The sequence below is a fragment of the Lathamus discolor genome, chromosome Z (assembly GCF_037157495.1).
Source record: "Lathamus discolor isolate bLatDis1 chromosome Z, bLatDis1.hap1, whole genome shotgun sequence".
Taxonomy (NCBI): domain Eukaryota; kingdom Metazoa; phylum Chordata; class Aves; order Psittaciformes; family Psittacidae; genus Lathamus; species Lathamus discolor.
The window spans coordinates 25,387,751-25,411,735 of NC_088909.1; the positions used below are offsets into that span (position 1 = coordinate 25,387,751).

Genomic DNA, 23,985 nt, shown 5'->3' on the forward strand with positions numbered 1-23,985 from the left:
CCATGTCCCGGTGGCTCCTTGGTTAATCCTGGTTTCTGGCAGGGCATGTTTCCCTCTCTCAGCCTGTTGAGCCCCCTGTGTGCAACTCCGTGTCAAAGCACAGGGCTTGAGTTTTCTCCACTTTGTGCTGGAGTAAGTTGTAACTCCTGGCATTAGCACTCCAGGCTGGGTGTTTTGGAAGAGCAGGGGAAACAGGCTGGCTTAGCAGCAGCAGTTAAAGGGGAGGACTTGAGGTGCCACTTGAGGCTCCTGCTAAGCTTAGTTCGGTTCTGCTCAGGTGTTTCTAAGCCAGCGTGGCTGTGCTTTCTCTTTGGAGAATCCCAGCACAGGCAGGGTAATGTGCTCCTGAAGGTCTCCAACTTGAACGGGAAAGATTGTGATCCTGTTGAGATTTCCTAAGAAGAATGAGCAGGGAGAAGTTGAGAAGTGGCAGCAACTTTGTTCTGCTCTGCTGTAGAGGGGGAAATGGAGACCTTTTGAATTTCAGCTGGGGAAACGTTTGCTCCAGTGAGGCATGTGCCAAGAGCAAGCTGGTGGGAAAAGACAGGAGGGAGGAAAGGGGCTGAGTTCAACGTCCTGTCGCGGAGCGCTTTCTTCCGCACAGGGATTCTCTTGGTACGTAAGAGGAAGTGTGCTGGAAGCAGAGAAAGGTGAGAAACAGGCGTAATTCAGGATCCGGTTGTGTAAGAAAGAGCAAGACGTGTGTGTGAGAGGAGGGCACAGCGGGGAGCGGGGGGGAGGTGGAAGTGTGCAGGTGAATTAACGCCCTCCTCAAATCTCCCTGTTGGGAGAAACAAAGGAGGGGACAAAAGGAGTGACACCGTCAGGGCTTAATGTAGGGGGAGGAACAGCAAGAGAAGTCAGAGTATCTCCTGAGATAACAGGTTTTACAGGGACGTGGTAGAGCATGGAAGAGCCTTTGGCAAGGAAGGATGAAGGTATGGTCCCTCAGTTACTCCCAGAGAGTACTGTGTCATTCCTGGTGTAGCTTGGGCATACTGGGAAGTTGCAATGTGGGTACCTATGCCCAAGGGACACCACTGGTGTGGTTCACAGTGACTTTGGGCAATCTTTGCTGCAGGTGTGCCCTTCGTTTATTAAAATGGGCCTCAGCTTCTCTTTTCCTACTGCTCTGCTTCGTTCCCACTGTGCCTTTTGGCTTCAGCTGCTCCCTCATCCGTGCAGCACCTCAGAATGTTTGCCTTTGCCAAGTACCAGCAAAGAGGCAAACAGTGAATTTGCTCTATTCGTGCTTCCCAAGTGGAAAACAACACCTGCATTGATGTTGGTGCCATTCCCAATAAAACGTAATAGACTGGTAACAGCTGCAGCTTGGGATTTCTATGCCCTGTGAAGGGGAGGCAGTGTGTGAACTGTTGATTTTACCCAAAATGAATCAGTTGTGAAGCTGGTACAACCTCAGGCGTCGGAGAGCCCTGGTGTAAAAGGCAGATCGGCTCTAAGGAAAACCCTTGGCATATTTAAATGCACAAAGATAGAGATGCTAATCCCAAGAGAGTTCATTATGTTCTAATTTTGCTGGGTTTTGGTCATGTCCTGGAGAAAAGGAACATTGTGCTCTGTCTCACGAGTTTCCCACATTCCTCGGAATCCTACTGATGTATCCTGCGTGGTAGCTGAGGTTGTCTACCCCCTAAAACTGCAGCTAGCAGCAATGTGTAACAGAGGCAAAGTGTAATCGAGCCCAATAGGTGCTCTGTATTCACTCCGATACGGAAGTGCTGCACTCTATGCTTACTGCTCTTGCCTACTTGCTGTCGAATTGCTTTCCTGTCTTCAGGCTGCTCCTCAGCACCCTCAGAGGCATCCTGGGTGGCTCTTGCTGAAGATCTTTGCCACCTGGGCTCACGTGCCAAGGGACTTGGCGACCAGAACGTGTGGCTGCAGTGGGAAATGGGCTCCTGGAGCTTGCTGCCCCAGGGCATTGGTGGGAACAAAGGGTGTTTAGAGCGTCCAGGGCTGCCTTGGCCATGGGTCACCAGGCTTGGGTCAGGGGTGCAGAATGAGCCTCCATTTTTTCCAAGGCTCGTCGTGTTCATCAGTGGAGCTGCCTGCCATTCAAAGTCTCCTTGTTATGCTTTCTGAGATGAGATTGGGTGCTGGGGCGTTGCTGCCTGTGTGCTAGAGAATGTCTGTTTGCTGTCTCCGTGCCTGTGGTATCCATCGTAGAGGCACGTTGGGTGTTCTCATCTCTGCACCAGCCTTTGCTTGTATTACGGATCTCCCTTGCTGCTTTGCAGGCCCCCTTTAAATTCTCTTAGCCATCTGCTTCTTCCTGGGGTTGTTCTTTTGTCTTCCTGCGCTCGTCCTTTTGCTCTTGAGGTAAGCTTTTATTCTCAGGAAGCCCAGAGTGTCTGTGGTCTGCTTCTCTTGCTGGTCCACCGCCATGACTAGCACCGCAGCTTGACCACCCCGCTCCACCCTGGTGTGTCAGAAGTGACTTCCTTCCCTCCCCGTATAACGCACGCTGGTTTGCCTTCAGATAATACATTCCCCCTCCAGAGGTATGACTGCATGGATGTGTGCAGGCAGAAGCAAGCATGTTCTTTGGGCTTGTTGAATACGCAGGTGACTTGAGGTACTGCATCTCCTTCCTGCTGCCTTCAGAGCAGGGCGTGTTGTTCCTACTGTCTCTGTGCTGCAGCTGTGTAGCTCAGCAGAAGGGATTCAAGTCCACCCTCGTGTGTTACGTGCGTGTAGCTTCAGAGCTAAAAGTGTTTTGGAAAGGTGGTAAGGAAGGATGTCACATGGCCTGTCCTGGTCCCTTCTCATGTTTCCACAAGCGACAAAATCCTACTTGTGTCTTCCCTGCAGGTTCCTCGTCTGCTGAACGTCATCCTGGGGAACTCTCCTTACTTTGAGTTGATCAGCCCGAGTAATGAGGACTATAAGGTAGCACCGGGCATGTCTTCAACCTACCGCATCCTTTTCAGACCTGATGAGGACAAGGTGAGAGTGGAGGTCCCGAGAGATGGCGCCTTGAGGGGAAGGTGAACCTGCAGGGCTGGGTTCCAAAGCAGGCGTGTGGTGTGGGTTTTGAAGAAGTGGCCTGCGTTCAGTGGAGTTGCACTGGATCTAGACCTGGGGGAGACTCTTTCCTGGGGGTGAAGGTTGTGCTCCCATAGGCTGGAGGCTCTTGCCTGTTTCAGGCTGTTTTCCCCTTCAGTGGTGGAATATTTAATGTAACGTCTGTTGGCTTCAGGGCTGAGAGTCTGCTGCCTGTGCATGGCCTTTTCCTCATCTTCTGTTTGCTGCTTAAATGTAGTTCAATACTCTGGCCTACCCTCGGGCAGCATGCCTGTAGAAACTAAAGAGGATCTGCCCCATGGTCCCTGGCTGCCCCTGCTTGTGAAATAATCTGTAATGAAAGGCCATGAAGGTAAAAAGTGCATGTACATTACCAAATGCTACTGTGAGAGTCACAGAAACCAGCAGCTCTTCTTCTGCCATGGGCATGGTGCTAAAGGCACTGTGCTGAGATTGTTTCTCTCCCTGCAGGATTATTTCGACGAGCTTATCATCATCACAGAGAGGGAGAAGTTCTTTGTGCCTATCCGAGCCATAGGTGCCCGAGCCAGCCTGGACTTCCCTGAGCAGCTGAACTTCTCCGAGTGTCCAGTCAGGTTCAGCACCCAGAAAACTCTGCTGGTGCGCAACGTGGGGAAGCGGGAGGCTTGCTACAGCATCACCACTCTGAGGTAAAGGAGCTCATCCCTTGCGCAAAACGCTGTTGCGTGGTCATGGGCTTGTAAACTGTGAGAAAAAGGAGGCAGAGCATCTGAGGTGCTGGAGATGGGCAGGACACGTGGGGTTTGCCATTGCTTGCAGTGTTTTGAGAAAGCTCTGCAAGCAAGTTTTACACTGCAGTGGTGTCTCCAACGCAGCATCTTGCAGGTCTGATGCTGTTGGGTTGGAAGAGGCAAGGTAGGAAGGCAGCTTGACTGCTGAAGAAGGTGCTGTGTGGCAGAGGACAGTTCGAGGGGCTCAGGTCACGGATCCCAAACACAGCATCAAGAAACAGGCAAGCAATGAGCTGGTGAGAGGCACCACCACAGTAAATACCCAGTGAAGTCTAGCATCTATTTGCAAGGCGCTTGCCAACTACTCTACTGGGTAATAGAGCGTGTGTTGAGAGCTCCTTGACAAGGGTTTTAAGAGTTCCCGAACTTCGGCAATGAACTATTTCAGTCCCAAGTTGCAATAAAGAAATGGGAAGCATTAGGAAAGTTTTAAGTGAACTACACAAAAAAGCAGAATTCTGAGTAACTGGATTGCACGTGTGCAGAGGTGAAGAGCTGAGAACTGAGAACTGGGTGCAGAGTGTGGGGGGCTGGGGTCGTGGTATACCGCGGGATCTTCTGAGGTCTGGTTCTCTTTCAGCAGGGAGAGTCACCCGCTCTATTTCTGATCCTGGATGTTCTGGTTTTCTTGTACCGACTGTGGTTTGCTTGCTCCTTGCTTGCACAAGTGAGCTGAAGCGAACTAGACTGCAAACTTAACGGAGGGCCCGGATCTCCCATACAGTCCTGATCTCTCTCTTTGTGTTGCAGCCCTTTCTCTGTGGATCCCTCCATTGGGACTCTTGGCGTTGGAGAAGCGATGGAAGTCACGGTGGAATTCCACCCACCAAAGACCGGTGTTTATACGAGTCCAATGATCGTTCACTATGACACAGGTAAGCGCGTGGTGCACCCTCCGTGTGTCCTTCGAAACAGAGCGGTGTCTGCGCTGTCTGTCATCATCTGGTGGCTTCATTGTCCTGTTGAATCCCTTCTGCAAGGTTCCTTCACGCTGAGTAGAGCAAAGCTCCCCTGCTGGCTGCCAGATATTCCTGTGCTGGAATATATCAGCCTGTAACAGAAGAAACTCACAGCAGGGAGCCTGACTGAAAAGGAGATGGCTTTTAATGTGCAAGAGAGCTCTCTGAAGAGCCTGCAACCTGTCCCCTAGAGCTCTCCTGACGGGTCATTGCTTTTCATCCCGATCTGTTGTGTTACAGTTCCCGGGAAGGCCTTTGAGGTAGAGACCCTCTTCTTGTGATGTGCTGCATGGGTACAGTTGGTGCTGTGCTGAGAGCTGGGCCATGCTGAGGACTTGTGACCAGGAGGAGCAGTAACTGTGGCAGCGGTAGCCATTAGGGTGCTCTGAGCTTTGCTGTAGCCTGGGAATGATTCTGTAGAAACCGCCTTGTTAGCAGCAGTTCTTTAGTGGTGAGGTTTATGAGCAAGCTGCTGCTAGGGCTGGCTGGAGTCACTAATGTGAGGGTGCAATGATGTCTGAAGGTAGGTCGTGAACACCACCTTGGAGAAACACTTTGAAATGGCTGTGCTGCTGTGCGTGTTGCTCTGGTGCTGGAAGTAAGTCTCCAGCCTTCCAGAGGACACTTACCCTAGTGAAGGGACTCACTTCTCCGGTGGTGAAGTGGTAACAGCAGCACGTTTGACAAGGAAGAATGTGCGGGCAGTGGTGAGGCACCTGGCTGTGACTGTAGCAGGAGCAAAAGGAGTTGGCAGATGGATCCGAGGGCCCAGTAGCAGCCTGTTGAGTGCAGAGCTCAGCACAGAAGCTGCTCTGTAGTTTCCATTGTTGTTTCTGCCCTTCTCCATTGCATTTCAAATGCTCCCGCTTGGGTTCTGAGATCAGAGCTATGCCCAATATTTCAGGACCAGGAGATGAGGATGACACGACACTGGGGGCATCTCCTGCCTGCAGGAGACCCTGGGCAAGGCATGGCTGAGGTGGCGCTCCTCAGCGTCCCTGAGTGACTTGGATGTAGAATTCCCTGTGACCTGAGTGGGATGGCAGCCCAAAGGGCACCCGGGCACATCTGAAAAGATACATCTCCACGAACGTCCCCCAAAATAAGGTGCCTAAGGTGGTGCCAGGACATCCTCATGCTGTAGCATGTGCAGCTGTCAGGATATGCTAAGTGTCCTGATCCGGGGAACTGCTTATGCAGCTCAAAACTGCAGCTCTTTCTTCTGTTGCCTGCAGATTGCTCTGTTCCTTGTACTTCCGTCAGCAAGTGAGATGAGGCGAGACTTGCTTTTGCTTTGTTCCAGGTGAAGATGTTCACAAAAGCCTTTGTGGAACAGCTGTAAATGTCAACATCAGGCTTGACAAGAGCTCCTTGACAGTTGAGAAGACTTCTGTCACGCTGTCAAAGCTAAGATCCCTGGTCATCCAGAATCAGAGTGCCATCACGGCCCACTTCCAGTGGAAGCGTTTTGTTGATCTGGAAGAGGAGGAGCGGCAGAAGCTGAGGTTTGTTTGAGAGATTCGGCTCAGAAAGATAGATGCCCCAGGGGAAAACTAACACACGGTCTCAGAGGGCTGTTGGGGCTTTTGAACGGATTAGGGCACGTAAACCCATGCACAGCGTGGAGCTTAACCATTGCCATTGCGGTCCCAGCCGTGCTACAGCTGAGGATGATGTTTTGGGGAGAGAAGGTTGAGTGCAATCACTGGATTGCTTGAGAGGACAAACTCACGTTTGGGAGCGGCAAACTATTGAGTTCAGAGATCCGTGCACTACGGAGGGTCCATGAGGCTGAGGAAGGTGTCAGCACTCGGTACCTGGGACTGCACTGAGCAGTAGCCCTGAAGAGCTGCAGGTGGCACAGCTACTGTGATACTCTAGCAGTTTCTTCTTTGATAAGCTGGCAGGCTCCTTTTCCAGTCACAGGCAGGGTAGAGTGCTTGGTTGGCCCAGAAGGTGGAGGCCGTCCTGCCGTAGGCTGGGGAATTGCCTTTCAGTGTCCTGGTTTCTGGCCCAACGAGGTGTTTCTCCCCTTCCTCATAGGCTGGGCAGATGTGGAGGGCTCTGCGGGGAAGGGAGGGCAGCCAGGACGTGGAAGTGCTTTTGGGCTTCAGCAACCTGTGTCGTCGTGGTGGTGAGAGATGGGGCAGGTTCTTCCAAGGGTGTCTCTGGCGAAGCTTTGAAATTGCCATTTTAGGCAGCAGAGAAACACTCACAGCCTGGGGGGATGAACTGGAAATGACACTTTAAAGCTTATGTGACTTGGGCAATCCTTGTGCGACTTCTCAGGCTCAGATGGGTGCAGATATACAGGAGTTAGTCTGAACCCAGAGCTGATCAGGAAACTGCCTTGAACTGCAGCACTTTTCAAGGGCTTTGAGCACATCAAGTTCAGCGTAATTAGGTCAGAAATGCCTCAAAGGCCAGAACTAGTTTTCCACTGTTGTCTGTTTTTAATGACACAGTGTGTGAGTTCTGTGCAAACGCACTGAGTTAAAAGAAAATCTCGTGAGCTTGCCTTGATTCTTCCCTGGACCATTTCTTTAGCATCTCTCCCCACCTGCCTGTCTCGGACTGGACCCTGGGTGATCCTCTGTCCCCTCAGAAGCCACCAGCTTTCCCCAGAGTTCACTTCAACCTGATTTTTTACGTATGAGACTTGCTGTCGTGCCAGTCTCTGTCCTTGACTCTGAGCACGACGCTTGGTTCCTCCTTACTCGTAGTTTTGGGGATGGTCCAAGGCCACCGTCCTGCTGTCAGAGAAGCTTTTGAGATCTCAGAGGAGAGAGGGCCTTTTCCTGAGAGGAGGCAGTGCAGGAGCCTGTGTTGGGATGTGACCCCAAAAGAAGGTGTCCCTCCTGCAGCGCTTTTGGGGATGTGATTCTGGCCTGCTGACGGAGCTTGAGTTGAGGGCTGCTCATGCCAGTGTGTGGAAGCCCTCCTCATGCACAGCATGTGCGCGAGGCTCAGTGTGTGTGCAGCAAGTAACGTCCTTGCCTGTTTCCCTTCTCTTTGCGTTTGGATTTAGCTGGGTGATGATCGTTCACACGGCGTTGCCTCGATTTGCTGCACGTGGAGCTTTCCCCTGGTCCCCCAGTGCTGTCACCCGCTGGTTCTTCATGGCCAGGGGACTGGAGCGTGAAGGGGGGACAGCAGTGTGCCAGCAAGGAGCAACCGCTCTGCAGCAGGGCTCCCCTTTCATCTCCCGCTTGTGGTCTTTAAACACTAGAATGATTTCTGCTGCAGCCGCCAATAAAGGGAGAGGTCAAGTGCATCACAGCTCTGCAGTGGAGGCCAAAACGAGGGAAAAGATGAGGTGGTTCAAGATTCCACGTAGGGTTTGCATTCAGAGATGCTGGTCCTGACTTCTTTACTAGGTGATGCTGGGCAGAGTCCCTTCGTCTCTTGGCACCTCTGTTTTCATGCTCAGAAAGCCATTTGTGTCACTGAAGTGATGGGATGCCCAAATCCGTTGCTTTGCTTTGGAAGTGCACCGGGATCCTCTGGTGGAAGGCAGTGCAGATACTGTCTCCTCACCCCTGTGGGTGCAAAAGGGAAGGGGAAAAGTGTGATGCTGGTAACGAGCAGCTGAAAGCCAGTTGCTTCTCCCCTCCCAATGCAGGAGGCTTTTTCTTGAGGGCTGCCAGCTTTAAGAAACCTCTTGTTAGCTCGTCAGTGAGGAGTAAAACTCCTTGCTGTGCTGGGAAGAACGGCAGTAATGGGATCCATGTGGGAGCCTGTGTCTCAGGGTCAGCCCTGTGCTGAGCTGCTGCTCTTCCTCGCCGAGTGCTTTGCTGCTCGTGCACTGACACGACAGGCTTTGCAAATCTGCTGCTTATTCAATTATCTGCTTGGTTCGTCTCTCCCATGGCACAGGCTGCAGAGGCTGGAAGAGGACAAGCTGGTTGATGTTCCTACGGAGCACGGGCTGGTCCCCCCTCTCAGAGAACACCCTTCCCTTCCCATCTGCAGCTCCCAGAACCAGGGGACAGAGGTGCAGGGAGGCTCCATGCCTTTCTGCAGTGATATTTTCACCATTGTGCCCATGGTAAGTGATGGCTGAGAACCTCCCTTCCTGCTGCTCCTCCTCCTTCTCATCTCTGAAGGAGGTCCCTTGGCAGATCCCACATCAGCTGCTTGATGTGCCAAGAGAGGAGACATCCGGTTTCTGGTGAGGCTAGGGGCACTTGTTGCAAAAAGCATTTCTGAACAGCGGCAAGAGCCGACCCCAGGCTGGGCTCTGCTGCAAGGGCTGTGAATTAAGGGCACTTCATGAGTGTCCTCACAGTGTTCAGAGGTATCAGTTATTCTCCGTAAGGACACATTCCCACGTAGCGCGCGGGGGTGAAGAAAGGACACTGGTGCACTGTTAGTTCACATACTGACCTGCAGAATGCAATGGTCCTGGGTGGAAAGGAGGCCAAATTGAGCCCAAGCACAGCAATCCCTTCCTAAAACCTGGATTTATACCACGTCTGAGTCTCCCTTCCAGTGTCGTCTGTGAGCCTGGACACGAGGCTGGCAGGTTTAAACGGGCTTTTTGAGTTCTACTGCAGATAGGTAGAGAAAACTGCTCACTTTCCTGGTGATGCCAGCAAAAACCCCATGGCCTTCAATCAGCCAGAGCCTGCCTGCTGAGTATTTGCATGGTCTTGAGATGAAGAATGGCTGCTGTCTGAGCAGCACAGCATCCCTTCTCATCTTGGAGTAAACCCTGGAATAATCCCAACCTCTTCTTTCTTTTACAGTGGGTGAAAGTAGTTTATTTTTTCTATTTTGTTTTCCGAGGAAGGGGCTGCTGTTCTCTTCTTGGTTGCTCCTGCAGCCCATGTAAGGCTGAGAGGTGCCTTTCCTTAAACCAGTTGCAGGAAGTGAGAGCCTATAGAAACCAGGGATGCCTCCTGAAATGTGTGGCAGGGCTTCCTGGGACTGAGCACCAGTGCCAGGATCCTCTGCGAGAGCAGCAGAGAGTTGCAGAAACTGGTAGCGTGGCCCAGACTTAAATCCGCGAGCAAGAGCTCAGTCTCTTCTGAGGGGAACAAAATGCCCCTTCTGGGTGCCAGTAAAGGCGAGGGACTTTGGAAGCTGCTGCTTCCAAGCTCTCCTGTAAATCCTGTTGGCAAGCGTTGCTTGCTCCTTGCTCTTTGCTGATGCTCTAAATAAAGGCTTCCAGGGCTGCAGTGGAAACAAGAATGTGATGTTTGAAGATAAATGGTTTGCTGTCACTTCTGTTTCAGGAGGGAGATGTCTTGCCCAATTCTTCCCTTGAAATCAATGTGATCTTTAAGCCCGAAGAAGCCAGAGTCTACCAAGAGACAGTCTACTGTGACATCTCAGGTACAGCTCTTTCCTCCTGCTCCTGTTCCCACAGAGGAGGTAGAAACACTCTTCCAGCCCACTCGGACCTCATGTAGTTCTGGAGGGCTCAACAGGGCAGTGCTGGCACACGCCGCTGTCCCCGTGGTTCCCGGTGGTCTCCTGTCGGAGGCCAGGGCTCAGGATGCCTGGCTCTGCCTTCCTGATCCCAGAAGTGACCAAGCAGTGAAGGAATAAGCTTTCCCGCCATGGCTTTGCCAGCATTTGCAACACAGCTTTAGTGAAGGAGCACCAGGCCTCTGTAGACCAGTTACGTCCAAGATGAGTCTTTGTGGCGTGGCTCTCTCCTCCTTCTCGTGCTGCTCACTTTGTGTGCAGAGTAGGCTGGGATGGCAGTGAGAGCTCATCCAAAATTTGAGCCAGGATTCAGGCACCTTAGGCTGCTTCAGTGGCTGAGAGCAGCCTTCAGACTGAAGATCTTGTGCTCTGTCATCTCTAGCAAATGTAAGGGAAAGGACCCACCTTGGAGTTTAGCTGTAAGCCTTGAGGTCTCGGTTGCCTTTGCACCAAGGGATGTGCACGTTAGGAGTACATTTATGGCTTATGTGATCTGCTCAGTGAGAAGGCTGGTTTCCCATGACTGGAGAGAGAGCCTTCATCGGGGACTGGAGAGATAAGACAAGGGCTGATGGGTTCGAGCTTAAACAGGGGAGATTTAGTTTAGATATACAGAAGAAATTCTTTCCTGTGAGAGTGGTGAGGCACTGGAAGAGGCTGCCCAAGGAAGTTGCTCCACCCGTGGCAATGTTCAAGTTCAGGCTGGACGGGACTTGAAGCAAGCTGCTCTAGTGGAAGGTGTCCCTGTCCATGGCAAGGGGCTGGAACTGGATGATCTTAAGGTCCTTTCCAACGCAAACCATTCTGTGGTTCTCTGAGACACCGGCCCAGGGGGTTGGTTAGAAATGAGAAAGCAGCCCCAAGGCGTATGTCCTGAGGGACGAGATGGGTCCCGTATCTTCTCCTGGAGCATCTAGAGCTGGTTCCATCCAGCCCAGGGACCGGCAGCAGCACTGAGACAACCTGGAAAGTGCCGGGTAGCAGAGGAAATTGCACTCACAGAGATTTCCCTCCACAGGCTGTGAGACCAGGCTGCCCCTGTGCATCAGCGGGGAAGGCGTCGGGCCCCAGGTCCAACTCAGCTGTGACCAGCTGAGCATTGGGGAGGTGACTGTTGGCTCAAGCCACAGCTACAGGGTGAGCAGGACGGGGCGCAGGGCATGGGGTGGATCCGGATGGCTCCCGGGCAGCAGCGAGCCTCGTGGAGCTGTGGGATGGGTCTGAATCAACTTGGTGGTGCTGAGCAGGCGCTTGGCACTGCAGGTCAAGTGGAGTGCTCTGTGTCAGGGGAATAAGCCCAGAGTGGCTCTGTTTGTGTGAAGTTATCCCTGCTTTGCATGGAAAAAAACCCCGAGGCAGAACTCGTCCTGTTGTATTTGGCAGCAGCGCTCAGCATCTTCTGCCTTTTACAGATGTTAATTGCTAAACTAGAAAAGAAGTGAGCCTTCTGTAAGCAAAGAGGATTCCTCATGTATTTCCATGTTGCCTTCTCGCTGCTGCTGCAGGTGTTCCTGCTCAACAGAGGAGTTACTGAGACGCCCTTCAGCGTGGTCCCTCCGGAGAGAGCTCTGGGCTCCTGCTTCACCTTTGGCCCCCGGGAGGGCATGCTTTTGCCTTTTGATCATCAGGCCATCTGGATCTCCTTCAATGCCAGTGTCGTGGGGCAGTTCACAGAGGAATTCCAGTTCAATGTGAAGGGATCCCCTGAGCCTCTGACGCTGACTGTGAGGTGAGGAGGGTTCTAAGAGCTTGGCGGCCACATCTGTAGCTCTCTCTGGGTAGTCATCTCCCACCTACCTCATTGAGAAAGAAAAGGCTTGTCTGAGGTCTTGATCTTGGCTCTCATCCTGGCATCCCCACACTAGGAGCCCACACTAACCTTGACTCCAGTTTGACGCTGACTCCTTGCGACCGCAGCAGCAAGTGAAGTGGAATTGTCAGCAAGAGGGAGCCATGGAATAGGTTGGGTTGAACACACCATTTGCTGTGGTCCTTGATTTTGAGCTGAGAGGCAGAGCTGGCATTGGTTGGCATCAACCATGAAATAAATTAATGGGTGTTGTGCAGCTTCACGTGGTGATTCAGGTGGATGTTGGTGAGTCCTGGAGTTTGGAGCCTTCAAGTCTGCTGAATTTAAGGGCAGGTGAGGAGATGCGGTGCGTTCAGGTTCCGTTATGCCTGCAACTACTTGAAAGGAGGATGGAGCCAGGAGGTGGCTGGTCTCTTCTCCCAAGTAACAAGGGAAAGGACAAGAGGAAACGGCCTCAGTGTGTGCAGGGCAGATTTAGATTTGATGTTAGGAACAGTTTCTCCCCGAAAGGGTGGTCAGAAGAGACTGCCCCGGGCAGTGGTGGAGTCACCATCCCTGGAAGTGTTCCCAAACCGTGTAGACGAGGCCCTTAGTGACACGGATTAGTGGTGGGCTTGGCAGCGCTGGGGTGACAGTTGGACTTGATGATCTTAAAGGTCTTTTCCAGCGTAGATGATTTGACGATTCTGTGTTGGGTGGTTGAAGACGTGTTGCTCTTGGATGGGTCAGCTGGTGCCCTGGTGGTTGGCTCTTGTCAAGGGATGTCTGGGGCTCCCCCGGCTTCGTGTCTCAAAGTCCTGCCCCCATAACGATTGCGTGGATCAAGATCTTCTGAGCAAGGTGTTCCTGTACTCCATGGGAAGAGCGGTTCCAGCTAAGAAATGCCAAAGCAGGAAAGCTGTGGCTGGGAAGGGTAGTTACATTGAGTGTGCTTTACTGGGGACACCCCTGTGTCCAACACATTACAGATGGGGAAACTGAGGCACGCAGCCATCACTTGTTTGGTGTCCTTCCTCAGGCCATCAACAACCTGGGGGCATACCCTGCATGACACTGTGCCCCAAGCCCCACAAGCAGCTATGGGCTGCTGACCGCTTTGCTTTGGCTGCCTCCCGTCCACCTGGATGCTGTGCTGAGCATGAGGGTGAGGGCTTGATGTGAAACCCCCTGAGGTTCTCAGGCCGGCTTTTACCCACCGGAACGGTAAGGAAAGCTGAAGGCTTTGCAGTTCTCTTTAACCGAGGCCATGTCTCCTCTGCCTTTGTCCTCACAGTGGCTGTGTCACTGGGCCGGCGTTTCATTTCAATGTATCGTCCCTCCGCTTCGGTGAAGTCTCCTTTGGTGAGTGTGCCCTGGGCTTGGGCTGCAGGGTGGGAGGTCTGAGCCTTACCCAGATGGAGCACTTGTCCAGGACAGCATTGTCACTTGTGTTCCTCCATAGCCGCCTTCAGCATGTCAAAACCAGGACTGCCAGCTGCTAGGCAGTATTTTGCCATCATGAGATCAAACAGACCCAGACAGAATGGCACAGAGCCAATTGAATGGTTCAAAACGGAGGGAGTAGAAAGTCAGTGTTCTCTGGTGTCCCTCACAGTCAGTCCAGCCCCAATCTGCCATTCCTCAGCAACAGAATGACTGTGAAAGTCTTTCTTGTCCGCGGCCAACTGGAGAAGGGAGTTGAAGGCAAGTTGTAGGTGCCCTGGGTGAATTTTGCTGTTGTGAGGCAAGGGCACCATTTACCCACCTGACCATTAGCGTGAGAAATCAATTAGTGCTGTGAGGCCAACTCGTTGTCAGCTCCCAGGTAACATGGCCAAGCAGTAGCTCCGCATTGGGCGCCCATGTCTTCAGACATGGGCTCCTCCTTCCCCACCAAAAGCCCAGCTCTGCTGACGCAGCTGGCGGCTGTGCACCCAGAGCTTCTCCACTGAGATGCAGATTCTGGTTCTCCACCTCAGTCTCGCAAAGGACTTCTCACTGAGATGGTCTCAAGTTTAAATGTGAACTCAACCCCCCAGATCAGCTGCGATTGTGTCAGTGGCTTCCATTATGGAAAGCAAGTACCAAAGCTGAAGCCATGTCAGCCTTTGTGGGGTAATGAAAGGCGGTGTGCAGCATGGCCGTTTGTCCCCACTCCTTCAGGAGGGTGAGACACAGGTCCTGCTTGTTCTTGAGCAAGCATCAGGTTTGCCTCCAGTGAAGTGGGCCGTGAGCTGCCACAGGCTCAGTCTCGATTGTCCCAAACCAGGAGATGCACCGAGGTTCCTGTCTGGAGAAACTGCTTCAGAGTGCTCTGCATCATGCTGTGGCTGCCAATTTCATCTTTCCTTTCCTTTCCTGGATCATCTCTTTGATGACAACATACTGCTTTTATCTCTCGAAAACTGTGGGAGTGTTTGTGGAGTTCACAGGGACTTTTCTGGACTGACTTTTGAGAGTAAATGTTCTGGATGCACCGTCATGGTTGAGAAGGAATTGGTGCTGGTCTGGGGGAGGTGAGAGCTCCTCACAGTTAGAGACACTTGTGTCAGAGTGGCATTTCTGTGTGACAAGCGTAAAAGGGACTGTAATTGACGACGACTTCCCCACAGAGCTTCTCAATCAGCTGTAATTGCCATTGAAAGGAGGCAAACTCCAAGCGCAGTTTTTTATCACCGCAGGATGTCCACCCCAGGAGTCACGGGATAATAAACTCCTGTTGTGTCCTTTTCCCAGGCTTTCCTCGCACCCTGTGCTGCCGCCTCACTAACACTTCCTCGGTGCCCTTCAACTTCAACCTTCGCATTCCTGGGGACGGCTCGGGAGCACCCAGCGTGACCAGTTTTGCTCAGGTGTCAGACAGCACTGGTCCGTCGTGGAGAAAGCGAGCCCCAGGTGCCAAGAAGCCAGCTGAATTTACTATCAGGCCCTGCACAGGGACCATCTGCGCCAAGGGACACTTGGATATCCAGGTACGCGAAGAGTCCAGCCCTGTGTGCTTCAGAGGTGGAGCTGGAGCTTCGGTGGCATTGAGGGGGCTTTAGCACTGCTGGCTCTGAGCATCCTGCGAGTAAGAGTTGGGCACTAGTGTTGGGCTCTACATCTGCCCTGGCAACGCAAAGCGCATTCAGTAATTCAGGTATTGTCCAAAGAGTTCTGTTACTGCCAGAGACTGTGCTCTACACATGAACCAGCAGAAGAATTAAAGGCAAACATCACAGAATCCTAGCCTGTTTTGGGTTGGAAGGGACCTTGCAGCTCATCCAGTTCCAGCCCCCTGCCATGGGCAGGGACACCTTCCACCAGACGAGGCTGCTCCAAGCCACATCCAAACTGGCCTTGAACACCGCCAGGGATGGGGCAGCCGCAGCTTCTCTGGGCAACCGGTGCCAGGGCCTCAGCCCCCGCACAAGGAAAAACTTCTTCCTGATACCTCATCTTCCTCATATCTACTAAATCCTCCCTTTCCTTGCTGTGGAAGGAGATGTGGAGGGCACTGCATATGGCCGATGGGTTTTGGGAGTGATGAAGTATTTGATGCTCTTGTCTTCCAGGTCACCCTGTGCTCCAACACCGTGAAGAGATACAAGCTGGCCCTGGTGGTTGATGTGGATGGTGTTGGCAGAGAGGTGTTATCACTGCCCGTCAGAGCCAGGTACCAACGCTTCCCTTGCAGCCCCTCTTCTTTCCCTATGCATCTGCCAGAAGCAGGTGGTGCTGCCTTGCGTAGAGCTGGCTGGCTCCAGCTCCAAACGAGGAGCATTGCTCAATGAGCTAGTTCTGCCCAGCTAGACAGGAGAACAGCAGCGCATGGAAAGCAGTCCATGATGAGCAGCACTTGTGCTCAGGCACAGGCACGGCCCAGGGCCTTCTCCTACAGGAAACTGTGATTATATTCCTTATCGGCCTGCTCTGGGGGCTTGAGGTGTAATGTTTCCAAAGGGCCGCCTCTCCTCCTTCCTGCAAGTGTTGGACTTGTGCTGGGTTGTGGCCAGAATCCAGGACTGGTTTGGGCCACAGCAAGCAGCTGCTGCAAGCTGTTGTCTGCCTCAGTTAAGGAGGGGCCGTGCAGACGGGCAAGGGGCTTAGGGCAGGACTGGTGAGGGAAAGGTAAAGGCGAGATCTTGTGACAGACAAAGTAGTCCTTGGTGTGGAAGGTGAGCTCAGGTTTTTGTGCTTCCGTCTGGCTCTGCTGAGCATTGATGTTCTCGGAGTTAAGCTCAAAGTTGTTCTTGCTTCAGCCACATTCAGGCCTGTTGTGCTGCGGTGGGCGTCAGTTCAACGGCAAGAGGGATGCATTTCACCGGTGCTGTTCCCTCTCCCGGGCAGAGTTGTGCAGTCAGTGCCTGGGCTGCAGTTGTGTAGAACAAGTGCAAATGGGAGCAGCTGGCGTGCGGACCCGTGGGGAAAGGAGCAAGGCAGCCACAGGGCCTGGGAGAGGGTTATCGCTCACGGCGCAGGGCAGGTGGTGGCCTGCACCCTGCGTTGCTGGGGTAAAGGGCTGGATTTCAGGCAGGGACACAGCGGTGTTTTCCCTGAGACACTGGAGTCTGGTGTTCCTGGAGCCTTGGCGAGCGCTGCTCCTCGGTGGGAAAGCTCCCTCAGAGCTCACACCTCGCTGGGGCCATTGAGAGGGTCCTTGCGAGCCTCCTGGGGCAAAGGAGGGGCAAAGCTGACCTGGGACAGGGCACCGTGCTCTGCCTGGGCACTGAGCAGCTTTTGTGATGCTGAGACTCAGGGTCTGCCCCTCTTTTGCAAGAGGTTGTTGGGTAAAAAGAAGTTGAAGGCTGTTTCTCACTGTAGGCGTATCAAATGTCTATTTGACGGTGACAAATGGGTCGTGCTCCATTTGGTGCTCATTGAGAAGTAAACAAGTAAGCAACGCTGTGTCAGAATCTAATTCCCTTTTGCTCATCTCTCTGCCTAGATGTGTAATTCCCCCGCTGCGAGTGCTCCACCCGGCTCTGACCTTTGGACGATGCTCTCTCAAAGTCCCTTACCAGCAGATGCTGACCCTTGTGAACGACAGCAACCTTCCAGGCTGCTACTGGGCTCTTCCTCAGGTTTGGCATCGCATCCGCCTCCTGCCTCCAATGTCACCTAGGGGTTTGTTAGGGAAAAAACGGGTTTGGTTAAGATGTTGCTGGTTTGTATTCAACCCTAAAGGTTTGCTGGGAACAGGAAGCTACCTGAATATCAACTCCAGGAAGCAGCTTAAACTCTCCAGGAAGCAGATTATATTCAAGTCTTTGGGATGCTTTCAATGCGGGAGAACTTGTAGGGTTGTGAAAAGCTGCTGCAAGGAGGCTGCCAGCACGGGATGGGGGGTTGTGGAGGCAGCAGCTGTTGGCCCCCCTCGGGATGCTGAACCCATACATGTCTTGCATCTTGAGTTGTGCCTTTCTGCTTTCTCCTAGGCATTTTTAGACACGTGTGTGAGTTGGCGTTGTGGTAGATGTTAAAGAGTTGAAAGTTTCCTCAAAGGTCAGTCTGAAGCCGTGTTTGGTTCTGTCCCTTATAGGAGAACAAGGATGCTGCTGCTGTGTGGTACTCCAGCCCTGAGCCCCGTGGGATTATCCAGCCTCACAGCTCGGTGGAGATCCCGTTCACACTGGAAGTCCAGGTGACGGGAAAGCAGGACACCGTTGCTCGTGTTGCGGTGTTTGGGAGTAAAGAATCCCCACTGGTGAGTGCTGGGGCAGACGTGTGCCTTTGTGCCTCTCATCTTGGTGGGATGTAGAGCGTACAGGGGTTCTTCCAGGGAAAATGATCTATGGCTGTTGTCTACAAGGAAAGAAGGCATTCGTGGCATAAGCAACACTAATGCCTGGAGAAGACATGGGACTGAGTGACCCTGTGCCCGGTCAATCCATCCTCAAGGCGCTGCGCTCGTGCTCGGCTGCTGCTCGCAGCCCGCAAATGCTGGTCAAAACCTGGCTGGGTGTTGCCTGCACAAATGGGAGTTTCTGGGTGTCATTTCCTCTAGGTCTGCCTTATGGCTTGAGTGCAGCTTCGGGAGCTGGTAGCCACATCCAAGCTGGCCTTGAACAGTGCCACGGATGGGGCAGCCATAGCTCCTCTGGGCAGCCTGTGCCAGCCATAGCTCCTCTTGGCAACCTGTGCCAGAGCCTCACCACCCCTCACAGGGAAGAGCTTCTTCCCAGGATCCCATATTGATCACCACCCCCCCCCCCCCCCGTCAATTTAGAGCCGTCCTTCCCTGTTCTGTCCCCGCAGGCCCTTATCCAAAGCCCCTCTCAAGGTTTCTTGTTGGCCCCTTTAGGCACTGGAAGGTGCTTTAAGGTCTCCCCCGAGCCCTCCCTTCTTCAGGCTCTACAAGCCTGGTTAAGGCTTGGGGTGTTTGGAGCTGGGGAAATCCCGCCAGACTGGATAAATTCTCATTGGTTTTAGTGATGTGAGAAGGGGGTTTAGCAAAAGGATCCACATTCCTCCTCCGCTAGTTTGTGCCCCTTCTGCAGGAACAAACTTTTGGGTCTCAGGCTGTCAGCAGAAAAAAATACTGCTCGAATGATGCAATTAATAATGAATGTCTTGGTGCAATAAAGAAGTAATACCAGGAATGCACACAAGCACAAATGAGAGGCAACTAACTTGCATGATCTCTGCTGAGAAGAGCTTTGCTTCCAGCCTCTACTGGTTTTCACAGGAGAAGCTTTGGGAAGGTTGAAGAAGTTCCTGTGCAGTGTGGCTGTGCAGCCGCAGCAGTCAGGGAGGGTGGTTTATGGCATGATGGAGCAGTACAAGGAGCAGGCGTAGGCACAGAGTAGCGGAAGGAGAGCTGACAGCATGGAGGAGGTGTGAAAAGCATGCGTGGGAGGTGGGGGTTCTGTATCCCCTCATAATGGGATCTTGTGGCTTTCAGATCCGCAGGGACCACTCCAGGTGCCACCTTTGCTCCAGCCTTCCTGTTTCAGCCTCATAACCCTGACAGCTTCAAACAGTCAGAATTCCCTCAGCCTACGAGCCCCCTTAGAGCTGTCCAGTCATTCTAAACCTTCCCTGTTGTTTTTTTCTCTTTCCTGCCTGCCTCCTGGAGCAGGAAATCCATTTATTGAGCACTGGAGAAGGACCAGTTGTCCACGTGCACCCAAGTGAGATAAATTTTGGCAGCATCCAAGTTCTACAAGATGCTTCCCGGACCCTCCACCTCTCCAATCAGTCTGTCATCCCCGCATCCTTCTCGGCAAAGATGGTAAGTGTCGCTGGGGCTGTTTTCCAGAGCAAGTGAGTGGCCCATAGCAGCCTGTGACTGGAGCACTTATTTCTATGCAACATTTCCACGTCACTGAGATGTGTCTGAGAGAGAAAGCCAGATGTTCCATCCGAGTGCAGCAAGAGGAGCCTGGCTCCGGGGGCACTTGTAGCTGGGGCACCCGTCAGTAAAACAGAGTTTGCAGAGATGTTTGAGCAGAAAGGAGTTCATTTCTGCAAGTTCTCCCTTTATTTTGTGGAAGGCGTTTAGCTGTGAGAGTCTTTGTTTTGGAACTGAGAGGTCTGTCCTCAAGGCGCTTAGGGTGAAGTGGGTTTCACACCTCCTCGGGGGTCAAACCAGCTGGGTTGTTGCCCAGAAGCAGACTTGTAAGGGTTGTGTACCTGCAGAGCCTGTGTGCTCTGTAACATTGTAGAGCATGTGGCTGCAGAAAGAGGCTGTTTAATTCCTGGAGGCGGCAGGGTGGAACAGGCTGCGGAGCAGAAGGAGGTTGTGGGGTCTTCTGACAGGGGCTGATGCAGCCAGGAAGGGCTCGTGTGCTGGGTCTGGGGGGTGCTCCCCACCGGAGGGGCGTCTGTGAGGGGCTTGAGAGGAGGTTTGTTCTTCTGCAGGCTGGGTTGTTGAAGTTCTGGAGCCGCTTCACGCAGGCCTGTGGCTGGGGACTTGGTTGTGTCTGCGCATGAGGCATCCAGCAGGGTGTGAGAGCACAGGCTCAGCCCCCTGGGCAAGGAGGAGGGGGCTGAATTTCCCTCCTGCTGCTTTTCCAGGCGTTTGGGGGTTAAATAGAACCTCAAAGTGGGGGATTCGCAGGCAGCTTGCTTTGTCCACACCATAAAAATCTGCTTTTGACCTCTGCAAAGAGCAAGCACCCCAGTGCCCTCAGCAGCTGCCTCCTTCAGTGCCCTTTCTTACTTGCTGGTAAGCAAAGCAATTGTTACTCTGCTCGTCAGGGGAAAGCAAACATGTCCTGTTGCGCTGTGCCTATTGGCAACTGAATTACAGAGGGTTAGAAGTCTTCAAGACAGCTGTGCTTCTAGAAGCAAGCTGAGAGCTTTTCCCAAAGGCAAAGCAGGAGCAGTTTGGTTCTTAAATGTTGCGCTTGGCAGCAGCTGGGCAAGCCGTAGCCGTGCCCTGGAGAGCCGCAATGCGCAGAGTGGTGTCCCTGGCCTCCCCAGCCTGGCAGGGAGGGCAGATGCGATCATGGAGGGGTGAGCTGTGGACAGGGAGCACAAATGGAGACAAGCTCTGCCCCTTGATCCCGTAAAACATCCCGTTGACGGTGCTCGGGGCAGAGGCTAAACCACAGTGGTCCCCGTGCTTGTGCTGAGGAGATGCTGATGCTGAGGAGGCAGGAGGAGGCCGGTTGTTGGCGGGAGCATGTAGCCAGCCTCAGGCTCTGATCTCCGCCTCCTGCAGGGCTCGGGGTGCTTTTGGGCTGTTTCCTGCCACTGGCTGTTTGTGTGGATAAGGAGCAGCTTTGAAATGAAGAACAGAGGGTCCCCCCCACCGGGAATGCTGAACCACCTGGGACAAGGCTCTGCAGCCAGCTGGTGCAGGACAGGGTTTATTTCCCCTTCATGAGCAGCCCTACGAGGACAGTGACTCAGCCTGACTGAGAATGGGAATGCTGTTGTTAGAGCTACGGGAATGGGAATGCTGTTGTTAGAGCTACGGGAATGGGAATGCTGTTGTTAGAGCTACGGCTCTCGCTAGAGCTACGGCTTGATCAAGTGCAGCTGCATTTGTAACGTGGAGTTCTGCTTCCTCTGTCACTTGTGCAAGGCCAGAGTGACCAGATCACTTCAGTGACTCATCTGTAAACAGATTCAAGAGAGCTGATTGTGGTGTCTCCTCAGTCATCCCTTGGGGCAGCTATCCGTCCCTTCCTCCCTCTCTCCTTCCCTCCCTCCATCCGTCAGCTGCACACTGGTGTCCATTGTAACCAGATTGTGGAAGCTTTCATTCACGATGGATGTCTGTGCTGGGATAAGATTCTGATTATCGTGGTGAACTTCTGAAGTGGTGGATCCCAGCCCTTACTGGTTACTCAGGAGCTCTGATGCCCAATAGTACAAGAAGCTGCTATAGGGTCAGAAATAGCCACTGTCTTTGTGCATGCAGTGCATGCAGCTACGGCATCATTTTGCGGCGCACTCAAGGATAAGCAAGTAGCAGAGATGTTATCAGAGGTTGGGTATTTGTCTTGAAAGTGGGGGTATTTTGTAGCGTGGCTCCAAGAGGTTTCTTGTCTCTGAGACACAGGCTGGATTGGGGGCAGGCAGAAGCTGACCTAGAAACCCAAGGGAATGTGTCTCGGCAGAGCCTTGTGGCCCTGGCAGGTCTCCTGTTCAGCAGTGCACGGTGCTGCCCCTTGGAGCCAGAGCAGATGCTGACTGAAAGAATGAGGAGAGGATGCAAATCGTCCTCCCCTGGCCTGGGCTGTTGGCGTGGGCTGTTGGCCTGGGCGGGCCCAGCAGGGCTGTGCTGGGTCACGCCAGGGAGTTGAAGGTCTGGCTCCGTCGAGACCCCCATCCTCATTCCTCAGGAATAGTTTCTGGGGTACAATTTTCTGGCGGGCTTGTTGCCAAGCTTTGATAAATGAGCTTTGTCAGGGAGCAGACTCTCAGATTCACGTTTGGAGCGGAGCTCTCAGGGCTCCTTTCCAAGCGAGCTGCCCTGTGTCAGCACGAGCCAGAGAAGCTGTACATGAATGTCAGTGGAATCTTCACACCCACTGGCTCGGTGTGAACGTGTTGCCTGGGCAGGCCTTGGCTGGTGGCAGCCAGGTCCGTGGTTTCCGTCCTAAATGAGTGTTGTTTGTCTTCCAGGCTGGTGCAGACTCGTGCTGGACCGTTGGACCCAGTCAGGGAGTGATCCCTGCCAAGGCCGAGGTGTCTCTGGCTGTCACTGCAAACTTGGATGACACGGAGCAATTCAAGGACGAGGTGGTGCTGTTCATTGAGAACAGTCGTGCCTACGTCATCCCCGTCCAGGCTGTTGGCGTTGGCACCACGATTGTCATTGACAAACCCTTTGGCCCGGAGCTCAACCTGGCGCCCTGCTTCAGGTAGGGAATCTCTCAGCTCCCACTTCCCCATGGGCTCAGCAAGGAGGAGTTCTGCTGCAGTCCCTCAAGCTTCTTCAGTGCTCACAGTCCTGGCTCTGCTTCCCTGAAGCCACAGGGCTTCCTTTGGAAACATTTTATGGCCATCTGCAAGTCAGTAGGTACTCTGAAAGCCACCGAGCTGGAGAGCAGTTGCTAAGTTGTTGCTGAATTGTCTTTAGTCATAATCCATTTGTCTCCTCAGTTTATCAAACAAAGATTTGGAGGAAGAGAGCAGGTCCTGGAAGCCTCCAGCTGAGAAATGCTGCCTTACAAGTACAGACATGTTTCTCTCTGCAGTGATATTGCTTGCTTTGCCATTCCGTCTGGAGTAAGATCTCAGAGCAGCAGCAAGCCTGGGCAGTAGCTTGTTAGCAGCTCCTCGACTGAATGAATGGCGCTGGTTTATTTCCCCTCTGGCCAGGAGCCCTGGAGGAGCAGCAGAATTTCTTTGCCCTGTGTCATCCCCCAGTTGGCTCCCATTTGGCTCCCATTTACCTCTCCCATTTGGAGAGGTAAAATACGCACCCACGAGCCCTCCACGTACGCAGGGACATCGCAGGGAGGCTGGTGCTTGTCCAGAGTTTCCTGTGCTCAGTGCAGCCACAAGCTGGCTGCACAATGGAGGGGACAGTGTCCGTGTGATTCATGTAGTTGTCTTCTGCCCCCCTTTATGTCTTTGCCTGCGGGCTCAGTTTGGAGCTGTTGCCATTGCTGTCGGCTGCAGAGCCGCCACCAGAGGGTGGTACGTTGGGGGCAATGAGGGTTGGATGCTCCCTACGAGACGCCTCAGAGGCATGAACAACAGCTCCCAAGGGGAAGGTGGAGTGGCAGCGAGGCTGTTCCTCCAGCTACTTGCATGTGGGGCCGGCTCTTTACGAAGCTCTTCCTTGCTGGAAGGGTGCCAGCAGAGCAGCTGCTGGATGGTGACAAACCTAGGGGCAGCCAAGGTCTGGCTTTTGGTGAAGCCGAGTGTGCAGTCAGGTCGTGCCCTCAGGGTGCTGAAGCTGGGTGACCAGTGGCAAATAGCAGCTCCCCTGCCATTTTGTGTCTCTGCTTCTCCTCTAGCCTGGATCCCTGCTGTTACCGCTTCAAGATGACAAACAAAGGACGACGCACTCATCTGCTCTATTGGACCACAGAAGGTGGCACCACACTTAAGCAGCGCAAGCGTCTCCCTCGCATCAGTAAGAGCAAGGGCAAGGTTTCCTCCTGTGGCCCCGTGCTGAAGCTTCAGCCGCTGAGGACGGAGCTGATGCCCGGCCAGACAGCGGAGGTGGTGCTGAAAGGCTCCTGCAGCACCCCCCAGGTGAGTTCTGCATCAGGGCATTTGTGCAGCCCCTTGACATTTGCCTGAGCAAATGGGCAAGTGCTTCTGAGAACCTGGTTTCCTGCCATAAGTTACCGTGGCAGCACCAGTTGCTTTCCATGCTCGCCACCATCAGTTGCTGAGGCTTTTTGAGTTCCATGGCTACCATAAAGCCAACTTGGTGGTAGCAAAACATGGCCTGAAGGCACTGTCGCCCCAGGCTCTGTCCAGCATGGCCTTGTACCCTGCCAGGGATGGAGCATTCACCACTGCTTTGGCAACCTGTGCCAGTGCCTCACCATCGTCACAGTGAAGAACCTCTTCCTTGTATCTAACCTGA

General features: G+C 53.3%; 1 protein-coding gene across 1 annotated transcript in view; it reads left to right on the forward strand.

Annotated features, from left to right (window-relative positions):
• The window catches only part of LOC136005901 (hydrocephalus-inducing protein-like), a gene marked incomplete at its 5' end in the record, with an annotated part of 42,297 nt that overhangs the window by 1,887 nt on the left and 16,425 nt on the right, over positions 1-23,985 (forward strand). Inside the window, 12 exons of the mRNA XM_065663792.1 lie at positions 2,836-2,970; positions 3,520-3,719; positions 4,572-4,696; positions 6,084-6,285; positions 14,166-14,169; positions 14,807-14,974; positions 15,557-15,657; positions 16,930-17,065; positions 17,524-17,688; positions 19,063-19,215; positions 22,062-22,300; positions 23,405-23,645. Coding sequence (XP_065519864.1) covers positions 2,836-2,970; positions 3,520-3,719; positions 4,572-4,696; positions 6,084-6,285; positions 14,166-14,169; positions 14,807-14,974; positions 15,557-15,657; positions 16,930-17,065; positions 17,524-17,688; positions 19,063-19,215; positions 22,062-22,300; positions 23,405-23,645 — 1,869 coding nt within the window. The remainder of the gene's footprint in view (positions 1-2,835; positions 2,971-3,519; positions 3,720-4,571; positions 4,697-6,083; positions 6,286-14,165; positions 14,170-14,806; positions 14,975-15,556; positions 15,658-16,929; positions 17,066-17,523; positions 17,689-19,062; positions 19,216-22,061; positions 22,301-23,404; positions 23,646-23,985) is intronic.